General features: G+C 43.3%; 1 protein-coding gene across 1 annotated transcript in view; it reads left to right on the top strand.

The window, feature by feature from the left end:
- Positions 1-1,043: 1,043 nt before the first annotated feature.
- The window catches only part of znf385d (zinc finger protein 385D), a 101,604-nt gene continuing 86,757 nt past the window's right edge, over positions 1,044-15,890 (top strand). Inside the window, exons 1-2 of the mRNA XM_085803545.1 lie at positions 1,044-1,453; positions 10,267-10,409. Coding sequence (XP_085659671.1) covers positions 1,432-1,453; positions 10,267-10,409 — 165 coding nt within the window. The 5' untranslated portion in view covers positions 1,044-1,431. The remainder of the gene's footprint in view (positions 1,454-10,266; positions 10,410-15,890) is intronic.

Here is a 15,890-nt window from a genome sequence, read left to right on the forward strand (position 1 = left end):
TGGCTAATTAAATTAATAAATTAAATTAAGTTAACAATAAAAGCAAACAGCTGCCTAGTCGTAACATAACTCTCACTCGGCCCTCTTGGGGTTTTTAATTGCCGTCTCGATCGTCACGTAATCCCGTGATTGCATATTTATCACACTTTTTTTTTTTTTTTTTAACCAGGCCTACTGCTACACTGTCTGTTACTGACTTATTCTCTCTTTTTTTTCCGGCCATCTCGCGTTTTTAGTAATGTTGGGTTTTAAAAATGCTGCTTATTTCGGGGCTTTCTCTTAGCATCACATCCTGCTTTGAGTCTGACCTATCAACACAGAGTAAATCTCAAGCCCCACTTGGACTTTTTCAGGGCCGATCTGAGTACCTATACCCCCAAGCAGGGACTCCGTTCGGCCCCGTAAAGGTTCCTGTAAGCGGCCCTGTGGGGAAGGTTCCTGCAGTGGAGACACGCACCAACGGTCCCTGCCCCGTAAAATGACCCCAAAGTTCCTGCTGTGGAAATGCGCCTCATGTGGTGAGAGTCACTTTGATTCACTCTCCTTGTAGCTCAGAGTTTGGTCTCCTCCAACATGTTGTCTGATCCAACACAACCTGCTTTTCCCCTGGTAATCGTTTTCTCTTTTTTTCAACCTATTTGTATGCAGAGAAACATGCTGACTGAGAGTAAGACACCGATGAGAGGAAAGGGACAGGTGAAGAAAAAAAAAAGTGATATGAAAAGATATTTACAGTGAGAGAGAGAAGCAAGGGAAAGCGAGGGAACAGTTGGAATAAAGAAAAAATGAAAGGCAGCGAGCTGGAGATGGAAGCAGGGGAAAGGGAGTACGATCAAATAAAGAAGGAGAGACAGTGGGGTAAAGCAAGAAATGTGAATGAGAGAGAGAGAGAGAGGTTTGGTTGACACATAAAACAAAGATGAGACACCTAGAGAGAGTGAGAGAGAGAGGGTGGGGTGTGTGTGTGGGGTGTGGGGTGTGGGGGGGGGGCATTTGGGGAGAAGAGGCTGTTGCTGGAAAATGTAGATAGATACCTCAGAGAGAAAAAAGAAAGAAGCGAAGGGATCCAGCGTGTGGAGGGGCCAGAGAGGAGGAGGAGGAGGAGGAGGACGAAGACAAGAGGAGGAGGGAGGGGAAGAACTAAAGAGGAGGGGAGGGGACGAGAGAGGCAAGGGAGGACCGGTGCGAGAGAGAGAGAGAGAGAGGGAGAGGGAGAGGCAGATCGGAGGTCCACAGACAGCAGCGGCGTGCAGAGTGTGCATGCAGCATGAAGACCGGCCACTGACGCTCCTGTTGGATTGAACACACATGCACGGACACACACACCCCTGGAGGAGTGTATGAGACATGCCCAGGCTGCTGTTCATGGACACACACACACTGGCAGGGCACCAGAGAGGAAATACAGCAGACCCCCGAGCCTGAGGAGCTATGGAGAGCAGCATGTTCTTTGGTGAGTTAGGAATTTCATTGTGGGTTTGCATAGTGTTTACATGTATAATCTCATCCTCGTGCGTGCGTGTGTGTGTAGGTGTGTGTGTGTGCAGACTCCCATCTATACGCATACGTGTGTGTTCTTACTTGTTCTGGATAATAAAAGCATGAGCACTGGTTTCCATTAAAGGAAACAAGCATGAAGTTACACACCTAAGAGTTCTCTTTTTTTTTAAGCGTGTGTGTGTTCACTGCATGTGCTTTATCACAGTCAAATACACACACACACACACACACACTCCACCCCCCCTCTCCCCTCCCTCACCTCATGTGCTCCAGCCTGTTACTTGTTCTGGGAACTAAAAAAGATAGATAGTAGAGCTGGTTCCTGTTGCAGCAGAAAATAGAAAAAAAAGCAGAGAGAGAGAGAGAGAGAGCAGAGCGGCACTGAAGGATCCTAAAAAGTGTTGAATGAATGAACCTGCTCACCAGGTAGACCCCCCCCCCCACCTCTCCACCTCTCCACCTCTCCACCCCCATCACCTTCTCCTCGCTCTCACAGTCCGTGTCTGTTGGGCTAAACTCCCAGGTGGCCCAGCTGCTGAGAAGCCACAGCTCTGGTGATGTGACGGCGGCTGTGCGGCCGGCCGTCCATCCATCCGTCCGTCCGCCGGAATCCAAATAAGATCGGAGTTGCCGGCGTGGAGAGCCACTTGTTATTCTGTGTGGGATATTTAGAGAAATTGAAGGAAGGCTCCTTCCATTAGTTCTTATGGAGGAGAGTGGAGGAGGCTTAGGAAGACTTAATGCGCGAGCGGCTTCTCGTCAAGTGCTCTTCTCACGGCTGGCTTACAGTCACATTGGAGGAATAATTACACAGGGATCCGGAGTTCTGAGGGGGGTGATTTGTTAAATGAAAAACTCTCTCTTTCTTTTTTCTTTTTTTTTTTCATCCAGGGGATTAAAGCGATCTGAAGTTACAGACCATGGCTTGTAAGAACGAGAAGGATTTTCTCCTGTTATGCCACACACACACACACACACACACACACACACACACACACATACACACTTATACACTCACACACATAGAGGAGGGAGAGCTGGAGCTTATAAATGAATAAGCTGTCAGGTGCAGAGACAGTAGCCGCTCTTTGAGACTCACCCCTCATGTCGGTCAGGTGTGAAGCTGCTGGAAAGCAAAAAGAAAATGCAGGTGGTGTTGGTCCGGTCTGGTGGAGAGGGAGGATTTGAGTTTGGCCCCTGTTTAACCCAAAATCATGAGAAACCAAAGCGGTGAAGTGACCTGAGAAGAGCTCAGAGAGGTTTCTGATGCTCTTTATGTTTTTGTTAGATGGAGGACAAAACCATCTTATCTCCAAACCGCAAATGAAAAAAAAAAAAAAGCACAAAAGGAGTAAAGGTCACTGTTTGCGTACAGGGTGTGCATCATTTTAACATTTATGAATGCAGCCCTGAGTGCACGGCTGAGCTGCACACAGAAAATAGACGCTATCTCTTAAAAGATTAATAGCACTGTTTGTTCACCGGCTCTGCATTGCTGCTGTTTAACTGGAACATGATTTCTGTTGAAATGATTTATAGCAGGTGACATATCATTAGAAGATCCAACAGAGACTCCTGACCTCTGCATATCAAGATGCCCAGATGGAGAAAAAAAAAAAAAAAAAACAGAAATGAAAACACAGATCAAATTTGAAGTCCCCTTCGCCTCAGAATCAGGCAGGGAAGGCAGCGTAACCCAGCAGGCTAATAGGTCCTGAGTATGTGCAGCAATCTAACAAGCTATTAGTGCCGTTGAGTCGAAGGCCCAGAGGAAATCTATCCGCTGTGTCTGGCTTTGTGGTCGGTGTTTAGCGGCACGTTAACGTCTTTTCGGTTAACCTCAGATTACAGAGCGCATGGGAAGTGATTGTTGGATCCCATTCAGGGACAGCTGTGTTTATTAGTGAGCTACACTCAGGACAGCAGTGAGAGCTACAGTGTAATATATGCTAATCTGGAGGAGGGGAGGGGGTTGTGTGTAGCTCGGAGGCCAGTGCGTTTGTGTACGCTGCCACTCGCTGGCGAGATGTATGGAATTTCATAAGGACGCAGAAGTTATCGGGCAAAGGTTAATTGGAAAATCAGTGAAAGAGGTTGCTTTGAAAAAAAAAACAAGAATGTTTGAAATCCACCCTCTGTGCTCACTTTGTTCATTTTAATGGGGGTGAAATGATTTTATCTTGCTCGACTGGAGGGACGCACTGATCTCAGAGCATGTTGAGGGTCACGGAATACAATCAGTGAACTCCAAAGGTGTTAATCACATCTGCAGCGTCATCAGCATATGAATGACTTCCAGTGAAATTCAGATTTATCTAATAATTGGATTTTTATTTGCTGAGGGAAATGGATGGCCATGAGAGAGCGATTTCTTTTAATTTTTAATTTTTTTTTATTTTGGGGCTCTCCGGTTGCCTGGACCCTGGGCTCCTCTGGGCTGATCCTATCGGAGGAGCAGCAGCCGGGTTCAGGACACTAAGAGGAGGCGGAAGGTGGAGGAGAAGCGGCGCAACATGATTAATTATTAATGCCAGTCGGCGTCCTCCAGACATCATTTTTACTCTCTGCCTCTCTCCACACACTGCCGCAGGAGTTAAAATGCTCCAGCTCAGATAAGTGAATCTTTCAGGAAGGGCAAAGGAAGGCAGAGGACGGCCGGGGAATCTGAGGCACGCCACACAACCGTGGCTGTACACGTTCCGTCCAGTGAGCTGCTCTTAACATCTCATACGTGCTGCATCATTAAACACGGCCTCAAAGAGAATGGATAAACAAAGGCCAGTGGGTGAAAAAGAAAAAAAAAAAAACTTAAACCAATTCTGATGTGTTTCAAATGTTTCCAGAAGTCAGATCTGATCTCAGCTCAGCAGTCTTACATTTCTGGGCAAACCAGGCAGAGAGCGTCTCCAAAAGCCCCAGGTTCAATGTGTGTCAACTGGCGTGTGCTAATTTGATTATTAAAATCTGGTTTAAGGAGATGCACGCCTGAAGCATGATGCCAACTGACATGATAAAGTCTTTAAAGCTGCACATTTGTTTTTTGTTTTTTTGTTGTTGATGCTTTTTTTGGCCTCTTAGATGACGAAAATCACAGGCTACAAGTAGATGGAGCTAATATATTAGCAAGCAGCTGTTAGTATACATTGGGAGCCATGTTTGAGATGGCAGGATGAATGGATGAGCGGTACTCACTCTTGTTTCAGCTCTGATTTATGCTCATACCAAATTAAAGAATAATTAGCTTTTTAGCTGTAGGATAATTGCTCTCTTGCAGGTAGCATGCAGTATCGTATGTATTTATTCATTTGCTTATTTGTTGAGGTTAATGAGAGCAGTGGAAACCAGCACCATATGGTGGATGCACCATATTTCCCCCGGCAGAGTTGGATAAATAATTTTCCCAGGGTTCATCTCAACAACCTTTAACTTCCATATAGCACAACGCTATTTGATCTGTTGTTGATTTTTAAAAAAAAGGGGAAAAAAAGAACATGTTATTGAGTGCAGCTTTAAGGTTCTGCCTAATTATATGATTTCAGGCTCTGATGTGTGAAGATGTTAAATATGCCATGATCGTGTTGTAATTACTATACAACAAAATGTGTGCTATACTATAGGACTACTGTACACAATACACAGAAAGTGTGTGTGTGTGAATACGTGTGTGTGCTGGTGGTGAGGTTAATTGGGGTCTGGAAGCTGAATTTTTTCTCAGGTTAATCCGGCCGCACTTCCATCCAATTCGATGCTTTATATTCTCTGTGAATGTGAATGTGTGGTGTTAGTTGGTCTCAGGTTTGTCAGAGCTGCAGAGGAAAGGTAAACAAACACTGCAGCTTTCTGTGTGGCCTGAAATTAAAATAAAAAAATCTCTGCTTACGTTTCACACAGACAAACACTTTATATCCTGAAGACACTTATGAATCTCACATTCAGCATGAGGAGCTCCCTGTGAGGATCCTCCAAGACTTCATTCACTGTACAGAGCAGCGCCGATAAAAGACGCTCAAATAACCTTCTGCATTTAATCGTTTGACTTTGACTTGTTTCTGTTCCCTTTGTTTTTATCCTCTCAATAAATTCTCCCAACAGAAAAACAGATCATAGATTGTAGTTCTAGTTCTGACCAGGCTGAGGACAAAACTGTAAAAAAAAAAAAAAGATTTTCCTCATGGTTTTATTCTGCCTCACTCCCTGGCTGCTCACACACTCTTCTATTAGTTATACGACTGGCTGTCACCCGCTGACCTTTCACTGTGGAGTGACGCCTCCATGCAAAAGAGATGACTGTGTCGGCTGCAGATCCAGGCTCAGCCCACCCGGGCTCCTCTGCTCCGCTGGTGGCGTCAGAATTTAGAATCTGTCGCCACAACTCAAATATTAACATCTTTTAGCCAAACTCCAACTCAAATATTGACACTTCTAACAAAATGATAATTACGGATGCCATCTGTGCTTTGCTGCCAGAGCCCGCTGCAGTAGTAGAAGTGTTGTTGTTGTTGTCTTTTTTCGGTCTTAGTGCAGGAGTGTCTTCAGTGTCGGAGCGAGTGCGTTGCTCAGGTGTCGGGGTTAAAGTTCACCTCGGCTGCCACAGGCTCATTTTCCTGCTGTGCTTTATATTTTGTGTTTTTGCTGTCGGCGACAGAGGATCAGGCCGAGGAGAGCTGCTACACTAACCCCTGCTGCAGGCTGGAATGTGCTTTTGTGTTTGGGCATGTTGGTGAGATTATGATTTCAAAACAAGGGGGGAAAAAAGTCTACATTTTTTACAACTGAAACAGGAGGGAGGAGTTGAAAGGTCAGAGGAGGTTAACACACTCTGTGTAAGAACAAAACGTGTATCTTTTTCACCTCGAGACTAAATATTGCACTTCTTCAGGAACTCTGATTAGCAGCATCGTCACAGCAGCAGCCAGTGGAGGCCAGTGTTGTTACTGTAGGCTGTTTGACCCGACGCTCTGATCCAGACTCAACTACGTGAACAAGTTTGGGTTTACAGGCCTGAAATGTTATTCTTGACATTCATTGTCCACAGAGGATGAATCCAGACGATCACCGTGAGGTTGACATTTCAGGTTTGGAGTGCACAGCCTAAACAAGTCTTGGACTGATCACCAGTGACATTCATGTTCCCCTCAGGATGAAGTGAAACAACCTCAGCCATGCAGACATCCAGCTCAAAGCACCTTTGTGCCAGAGTTCAGCTTCGTTATGGTCCTGCTGCTTTAGTTTTTGAGTCCAGTGTTTTTACTGCAAAGTATTTGAATAGTGTGTCATAAACTAATTCTTAATTTACCTGTACTTCAAACCTGTGAGATTAGAAGCATTCAATCTGATGCTTCAGACAGAGCGTGAAGTGAAGTGATGGAGAACAACTAAGTACATTTGCTCACTGACATAAAACTACACTTTATTCCATTTTATTCTAGTCTTTGAAAGCTACAGTACCTTATCTCTATGATTGTTACTTTACAGATTCAGAATGGTCATAGAAAAACATACCTCATTAAAGTAAGGCCTATACATAGCTAACAGTTATAAAAGATGAAAATAATAAAGATTATACGGCAGTGGTAGGTTTATTTCTGTACTTTCCTGTATTTTCTAAAATGAGCACGTTGCTATTTTGGATGAAGTAAAAGCTCCTTCCATCAAACGTCAATAGAAAAAACAAGACTTTATTGTGATTTCTCGTTCAGCGGTGGAACAAATCATCTCCGTGTTTCGTTACAGGGAAGAAAACTCACAGACTTCAGTCATGGTGACACGTCAGATTTCATCTCCTATCAATCAGCAAACTAAACACGACCCGATCAAACAAATCCACATTTTCGGTTTGTCACTCCTCATTTCGCCGCAGACCAATCCCTCACACATCAGGCCTGTTGGTCTCGAACAGGGGGGAGGAGGGGGGCTGTTTTGACTCGAGCACGTCCAGGCGGTGAACAGCGGACTTGGCCGGGCCCAAGGTGAGGCGTGCCTGTGGGCTGACGTCAGTCCCCGGCATGTCGAGAGATGGCACGGTTGGATGATCCCTCCGCAGAAGGACATGCTTTGTTAAAGTTGGGACTAGGACGTGCCTCCACATGAGAGACGGCATGTGTTCTTTTTCCAACAGATGGCAGCGCTCCGGCGACTGGAGGGAGAAGACAGAAGACAGAGTGGAGGAGAAGGAGGGGTGGGGGGGCAGCCTGTGGTTTTCCCCTCTTTCTCTTCTTCTCTTTATGACTTGAGCTTTTTTATTTACCCCTTACCACAGCCTGGGGACCCAAACGTGGCAAACCTTGTTTTTATTTGTCTCATGACGCTGGTTTGATACTGTATGTATCTGCCAGCACTTTAGAACCGAGCTGGCTCAGAGTTCCACTGTTGTTAAATGTGCGGCGATAAAAAAAACAAAAAAAAATCATGCCTCTGGTTCTCATTATAGCTTTACGAAATGGCTTCTTTAATTCCTAATGTTTTGGAAGGCTGTGACGTTTTCTTTTTTTTTTGATCTCACCGTGTTGAAATCAGCCCTGTGCTGTTTCCAATTGGTGGTTTTTAAAGCACTCTGCTGGCGTGGCGCGCTCACATGACAATAAAAGTGAAGTATTTACTTTTGTTTTTCCTAGAGATGTGTGGGCCAGGCCTCTGTTGCCATTGAATCATCTCATAAGACGCGCTGTGCCTGCTGCACTCATTCCACATCGGCCGTTTGTGACGGCAAATTTCAGAATGAGAACATCTGTTTTTTTGGAGAGATAAACATCGTGGCAGCATCACGCAGTGGTCATCTGCATCGACAACTTGTTTTCATGCCATCGTTGGGATCTGATTGTGATTACTACAGGAAATTTAATTCAGAGGATCCTCAAGACGGCAGCCAGTGGATGACAGAGGAAATCTCCAAGCCGGTTAACAATAACGGAGATTATTCTCTTAAACCATGGTGGTGGTGGTGGTGGAGGAAGTGTTGAAGTGTGAGAAGCCATGTAACAAGACCAAAAAAACAAGTGTGTGGCTGGATTGTGTTGTACATTTGTTCTGCCAAGTGTCAACTGGTTTCTGCTCTGCTCTCAAAAGTACAGTACTTCAACAGCTGAAATCACAGTGAAGATGCTCTCCTTCACATTTTTCTGTTCTTACATAATAGAACAAGTATAAAGAATAGTGACTGAGACGAGTCCCATTAAGACGGCATGTAACCAGCACTCATCTCCTGGCAATTTCTAAGCAGCTGCTAAAATCCTCCTTTTATAACCATGGCGTTTCTGACAACATCACCAAACACAGCAGTTAAAGACAGACAGACCGACGGACGGTGCTGTGAAGTGTATTGTACTACGATGCTTCAAAAGAGAAGGTTAGGAGTTCAGTCATGTCAGCTTGGAGAGGTGTGTCTGCAGTAGGAGAGCCCTACTTTGTACTCGCAGGGCAATATTGGTCAATCTCTTCTCGATTTGTTGAAGAAGTCACTAAAATGCTTTTTTGAAGTCAAAAGGAGCCTGAGAGTTAATCTAACGACAAAGGTGCACAGTTGTCAACACTGCTTGTTTGAGAGAACTAGAACCAATTGAGAAACACAACCTTATCACTCAGTCATTCAGTTAGTCAGTCTGCAACATGGAGCTGCCCATACTGTTTTGGTCTATAGCCAAAAACCTGGTGGGCTTCAGGTAAAATAAAAAAAGCAAAAGAGCTAAAGCCAGTTTTTGGTTTGTACCTTCTAGGCTACTGTAGAAACATAGCAGGCTCCTTGTAAGAGGATATGAAGCGTTTAGTCTAAGGGCGCACTCACACTAGGCAATCGTACCGTGCCCAAGCACGTTTGCCCCCTAAAGTCCGGATTCTATTGCTGGTGTGAGTGCAAGCGTTCCGTGCCTGAGCACGGTACACTTCCCTGGCCCGGCACGGTTGGGAGAGGTGTGCTTGGGCACGGTACGCTTGGCCAGGAATGCGCACACGTAATGCGCTGCGGGTTCGTTCTCCACCACGTGTCTACAGCCGCATGTAAACAACAGTCACTTAACGATTACGTCGCGACGTAAACAACGCTAGTTAACGTCGCTTTGATTAAACTTCAAGATAACCATGACAACCGGTCAAAGCGCCGTTCTTTCAGCAGTCAGAGCGCATCCGCCGTGTTGGTATATCAATGTGATGACGTTTGTGTCGGAGGCAACCGTGCTTGAGCACGCTTGGGTTCGAGGTAGTGTGAGTGCGGGCCAGCGTGGGACAGGGGAGGGGGGGCATTCGGGCTTCAGCACGGCACGGATCAACTGGCCCTAGTGTGAGTGCGCCCTAAGATAATGAAAACACAGTTCTTAGTTTCAGGTGACTACACACTAATGAAACATAATTATGCATTTTACATTTCCTGAAATCCCACACACTGGTCCTTTAAAGCCACACAGACTGGAGATTTGGGGGATTTCTGTGCTATCACATGAGTTACAGCTCACTCTACAAAGGGCCAAAAATACTTTTGACTCCTGGCATTAATTTAAATCAAATCAACTTGCACGGTCAGCTCTGGAATTACAGTAAGGAATGTGAGCCTTGGCTGCCTCAGTACTTCAGGTGCTAAATAGTTAAACACAACACTTACACACAAACGAGATGTTGTACGTTGTGACACAGGCTGCTCTGACTACACACAAACACACAGACACACACACACTTTTCGAAGGTTTTCTTGGATGCAAACTGGAGGCTTTTGGCTGAAGCGTCCGTCCCTGTGACTGACTGCAGTTCAACATGTTGCCTTTGCTCTCCCTCCTACAGGTAACACATGTCAAAATGGCCTCTTGCCTGCCCTGGTGCGTCCCACCCTGCCTACCGTCCAGACCTCGCTGGGCATGAAGCAGTTTCTTCCCTTTCCACTGGAAGCGGCCTCGGCGGTCAGCCTCTTCCCAGGATTCAACACGGTCAGTCTCCTTACCTTCTCTGCTTTGCTTTCTTCTGCTGTTTCAACCTCGCTTTGGTGTTTGGAGATGAAGATGTTAATGTTATAGCTCTGATATTATATATCTGACTTCCACTTGCACAGATCTTTATTTAAAGCTGTAATTACTGACTCAGAACCACATTATGAAGACTTTAGCTTTGACACAACGAGGCCCGACTGTCCGCAACCTCATTTAGTCAAGTTCATGGCATCTGTCTTTTTACAAAATGCTCGCTCTCTTATAATTACCCATGAAGCACTTAATTGCTGTGATGCTCTTAAAGCTTTAAGGGAGGACTTTGAAAATGAGAAGAATACATTTAATGATGCTGACAGTCTTCTTAAGAGGAGTAAATCTGTCTGAGGAGGAAATGTGTGTTTTCTTATGCAAACATTTATTCAGTTGGTGGAAGATTGAAAATATTATCGGTTGATCCCTGACAACTTCAGTGTGTTTCTGTTGCAGAGTGCATGTCGTTTCTCTGCAAAAAAAAAAAAAAAAACCCAGAGAAGCTCAGAAATGTTAGATTATCTGACAGTGCATTTAGTCTGCAGATAGAGGGTTGCATGTTCAGCTTTGTCTGGGTGATTTCCTGACTGGTCTGTCTTTAGGCTAAAACAAAAACTCATGAACTCAGAACAGGTTATTTGAGGAATTTGGCTGCAGAGCACAACTCATCTCCTTGTTATTGCCCACATCTGTTTCTTTTTTAACTCAAACACAAACATACTTTGCCACAGAACATGTTGGCAACTAGTGTCTTGCACAGTGGTGCTGGAACAAGAATTAAGTTTTAAATGCAGAGTTGGTGTTGGTGCATTGGACATCCTGCTGGAAGTGAATTGTTTTTTTTTACGTAAACAGCTTAAAATGGTGCATCTGCACCAGGAACTCTGGGGTCAATCAAGGAGAAATTTGCAAAACATGTTTGATAGTGCAGTAGCTGTGGAAAATGAAGAGTTACTATACATCACTTCGTCTTCATAAGACTGACTGTGCGATATGTTGTGCATCATCTGAGGGAAGCAAAAGTTCAACTGCAGAAATTTTGGAAATCAGTTCAAATATTGCTGCCTTCTTTAAAAGCTGTTGAGAGTCAGTTGCACAACATTTCTATGACATTTATTGGAAAACAAAATATGGAAATGTGTGGTAATTATGGAGAAAATAGAAGCAGTGAGTGTGTTTCCATTAACCTGCTTGATGTGCAGTTTGAAAAAAAAAAGAGTAATGGAAACACATGAATTTTGAAAAACTGAAATGTCGTCAGCACACATTTTTTCGTAAAGTTTTGCTAAATTGAAATAAAACCTTTTTATTTTTTTGTGTTCAAGACATTAGAGCCTGATGTTATACCTCTAGGAGTCCAATCCAACTAAGATGCATTTGAAATAATGTCACAATCCAGTTTTATACCGTCAATGGAAAAACAGAGGGTGCGTAACATTAGCTTAACATGCAGAAATGTGACATTTGTCTACATGAAAGCCAGTTCAACATGCACGACAGCAGCAGCTTCCAACATATCTTTCTTACAGCAACATTTCTTATTTCCTACTTTCTCTACAACTAGGACTAAGTAACATTATTAGCATCCAGGAAACTGCGTTGAACAGCTTTAGGGACTCATAGACCATTACCAATACATTTTATGGAAAGCACTGTCAGGGAACAATTGTGGCCTTCAATACCGAAAAAATTCACTGTTGACTTGGAACATTAGTGCTTTAATTGTTACAAATTGATGTTTCCCTGACAGAATCAATCTGCAGCGCAGGCCTTGCTTTTCATACGTTCACCAACTCACAGTCGCTGACAGTTGACTGTGACACAAAAATGTAATATTTCTCAAATTCAAGTCTGAAGACAAACGCTCCCTGTGAGGACGGTCCAGGCTCCAATTATGGTCCCCATCATCATGTAATTAAAAAAGAGTGTGCATCTGTCAGTGTGAATAAATCAGTAAATCTAAATGTGATGCTGATGGTGCTGATTGTAAAAACCCCTGGAACAAATCTGTGACAAATTTGTTCTACATGTATGAAACTGACTCGAGCTCAGTTTTGCTGAATGTGCTTCTTGCTCTTTCTCTGGCTGCCCACCGACTCCTGGTCGATGTGTTTGATCCCCTCAGAGCCTTTGCTGTTATGGCACACTGTCTATACATTATTATATTTCAGTTATAGTATTTATATATGGTTACGTTTTAAATGGAAAATGTTCCATCATTTTCAAAAATTGAAGTTATTCTTTAAGAGCCATTATATTTTTAATACGGTGGTGTCACATTTCAGAGACAAACTCTCTAATTGGCTATTGATAACTGGTGGAAATTGCTTTCTGAGATGCAACGGTAGCATGTGGCTACATAGACCTTATTGGATTTGCAACCAGCGAGGCACAACCTTTTAAATGGAGCACTCACCCTGTGTGCACTTACTGTACCAGGACTCATGTGTACAGTGGTATGGATCTATTGATTTTCTTTTTTGAACGCAGAGAGTAATTACGAGGAAATATGTGGCCTCCTGCATATCGAATCAGCAAGGTCATCAAAAAAATAAAAAAATAAAAAAAAGGATTCCTGGAAAATAAAGGAAAAACCCTGACAGATAAAAAAGAACAAAAGTTTTTTTTTTCTTTAGCGTCTCCTTTTGAATTACGTGGATAGCTCTATTCAGAATCTATTGGAAACAGAGGTTGAAATATGGAGCACAGCTGGATAAGAGTGAGAAAAAAAAGCAAAAGGCACATGAAGGGAAAAAACGTGGGGACATTGCAGAGAAAAGATGTGATAACCTATGGCAAGACGGACGGTCTCTGTGAGGAGACGCTCGTGAGAAAGTTTAGGAATACTGCGTCCCTGCTCTTGCCCCGTCTAATCTGTATTTAACAGACTGCAGATAAAAAGTAATACACTGGGAGGCCTCCAAATGGTGGAAAGCTGATAGTAGATGAACACAGAGTAATCATGTCTCTCTCTCACATACACACACACACACACACACTGTTCTCACTCTTCTCTCAGCCTCTCTTTGTTTCCCTTTCTGTCGTTTATTCCCTCGGAGCTCCTTATTTCCTAATCACCAGCAGTGTGCGGAGCAGTTGTAACGGCACATGCAGAGTTCATGCACAAGTTAGCGCCTGTTGAGCTGCCTACACACAACACCAGCCCACCGCCGCAGAACCCGTTCACCGCCGGCGCGTATCGTTTTTGGTTTCAGGGGTGCAACAAAAGGAGCAGCTTGTGGGCCCGATCGGGTTTCTCGTGTGTGTCGCACAGCGGGTGGCTCACCGGGTGGGGAAAAGATGTTTTACCAATCACATAAAGAGAGCCGGAAAAACTGAAACCGTCACATCTGGGCCAAAGCGGAAAAGTCCTGGAGTCAGTTTATTACTGGAGTAAAAATAAGCCGGTGTTGGCAGTAAATTGTACTTAAGTATGTTGAGTACAAAATGAGTGGAAAGTGAAAACCTTCAGGTGAGGAGAAGAGGGAAGGAAATGAGGAGAGGTGGAGGAAAGGATGGACTGAAAGGAGGAAAAAGAGAGGAGGTGAGATAAAGATGAATTGGATCAAGTAGAAAATAAGGAGGGAATGAAGCAAAGTGATGTCACTCATCATTTCTCCAGTCTCTCTGTGGGTGACTGTTTCTTTTATCTGTCTTCTGCAAACATCAACCACCGACACAGCAGGACAGCTGACTCATCTTTATTCCACTTACAGACGTCACATCCACACCTGTCCCCCTGAAACAAGGGCAGGTGGGAACCAAAAGTACTCCACACTAAAGTTGAAGTATATAACCAGTATTCAAGTTTATTTTCCAAATTATATATGAAAAAATAAACCATCAACAAACAATACTGCACCTTAATATACAACAGAAATTATGTTGATTTATGTGCACAATAACGATAATAAATGTGTTTAGTTCATGGTCATCTGAAATATAAATCCAAAATTTCCTATGTTTTTTTTATGGTCTACAAGTCAAAAAATCATCTCGGTCCGAAATATCTTCATTAAATGTTTGATATAAACGTCTTATAACTGGTCATCTTATGGTGCCCAGTGTTAAAACTAAACAGGGTGAAATGATCTCCACGGCTTCTACATGACATTCTACTGGATGAAATGTGTTAAATAAAGAAAAAAAAAACTTGCTTTATTCTCCTCTGCCTTTATTTAACAATTTAATCTTCGCTCTTTAATTAGATATTATCTTTTTTATCATCTGTGCATGACAATGTGTGGTACAAGTAACTGTGTCTTTGCCTTGACGAAGCTGCACCGATGGAAATACTGAAATAATTCTGAGGTAAAATCTGTGAAAACTTTCTCTAACTGAAAAAAAAAAGAGTACTTTCCACCTCCGCGTATGAGCGGAGCGGCTTCACTCGAGCAGTTTATTAGAAGCTGCAGATCTGATTATAATTGTGCACAGAAACCAAACAGCTGTTCGATTGAGTGCAGCAGACGTTGTGATTTACAGATCAAGCTGAAGCTAGTTTCCATCTGTACTCCCACTGAAAGCACACACTTCTATCTGCTCGGATGAGGTCACGTTTGCTTACTTGACTCCAGGGCTCAATAAACATTTATGCTCCTGTATTAAAAAAAAAAAAAAAAAAAAAAAAAAAGAAATACAAATGATCCTATAGATGATGATGACAGTTATTCCATCATCGCGCTGCGGCAGTTAGAGCACACCTCATCCTGGAAACACTCATTTTTTTGTGGGCAGCACAAAAGGAAATAGAGAATGGTTGGTGTGTGTGTGTGTGTGTGTGTGTGTGTGTGTGTGTGTGTGTGTGTGTGTGTGTCCGTCCTTGTGTGTGCATGTGCGTTTCACACCTGCATTAAATGGCAGTAAAACCAAAAGTCTCTTGTTGAGTCTTTGCGCAATCTTGTTCTGGACCGTTTGACTGACACAATCAGGAAGTTCTTTAGCCGGAGGGAAGGAAAAAAAAATGTTTGTCTTCTGTTTCGTTCTGTTTCTTTTTCTCCCGAGTGGGGCGTAATACAAGGAAATGTAACAGAAAAATGTGGCTGTGGGTCATAAAAAAATGACTTAATGCATGTAAGTGGAGGACAGGTCTTTCAGGAGGCTCCAGTTCAGAGGGAGCTTTCACACAAACAAGGAGATGTTGTTGTAGGTCAGAGCAGAAGAACATGATCTATCTATCTATCTATCTATCTATCTATCTATCTATCTATCTATCTATCTATCTATCTATCTATCTATCTATCTATCTATCTATCTATCTATCTATCTATCTATCTATCTATCTATCTATTGTTTTACTTTTCTGTATTGAACTCACCGGTTTTTGGCCAAAAGCTGACAGAGTGCAGCTGGTCTCCTTGAGGAAAAGCAAAGCAAACTAACTACAATAATAAATCATGCACACAAATGACTGATTGTGTTCTTGGCTTTATTTATTTCTGTGCTCTTGTG

This window comes from Trachurus japonicus, chromosome 16 (assembly GCF_045865225.1).
Source record: "Trachurus japonicus isolate A0001 chromosome 16, Traja_1.0".
NCBI lineage: Eukaryota > Metazoa > Chordata > Actinopteri > Carangiformes > Carangidae > Trachurus > Trachurus japonicus.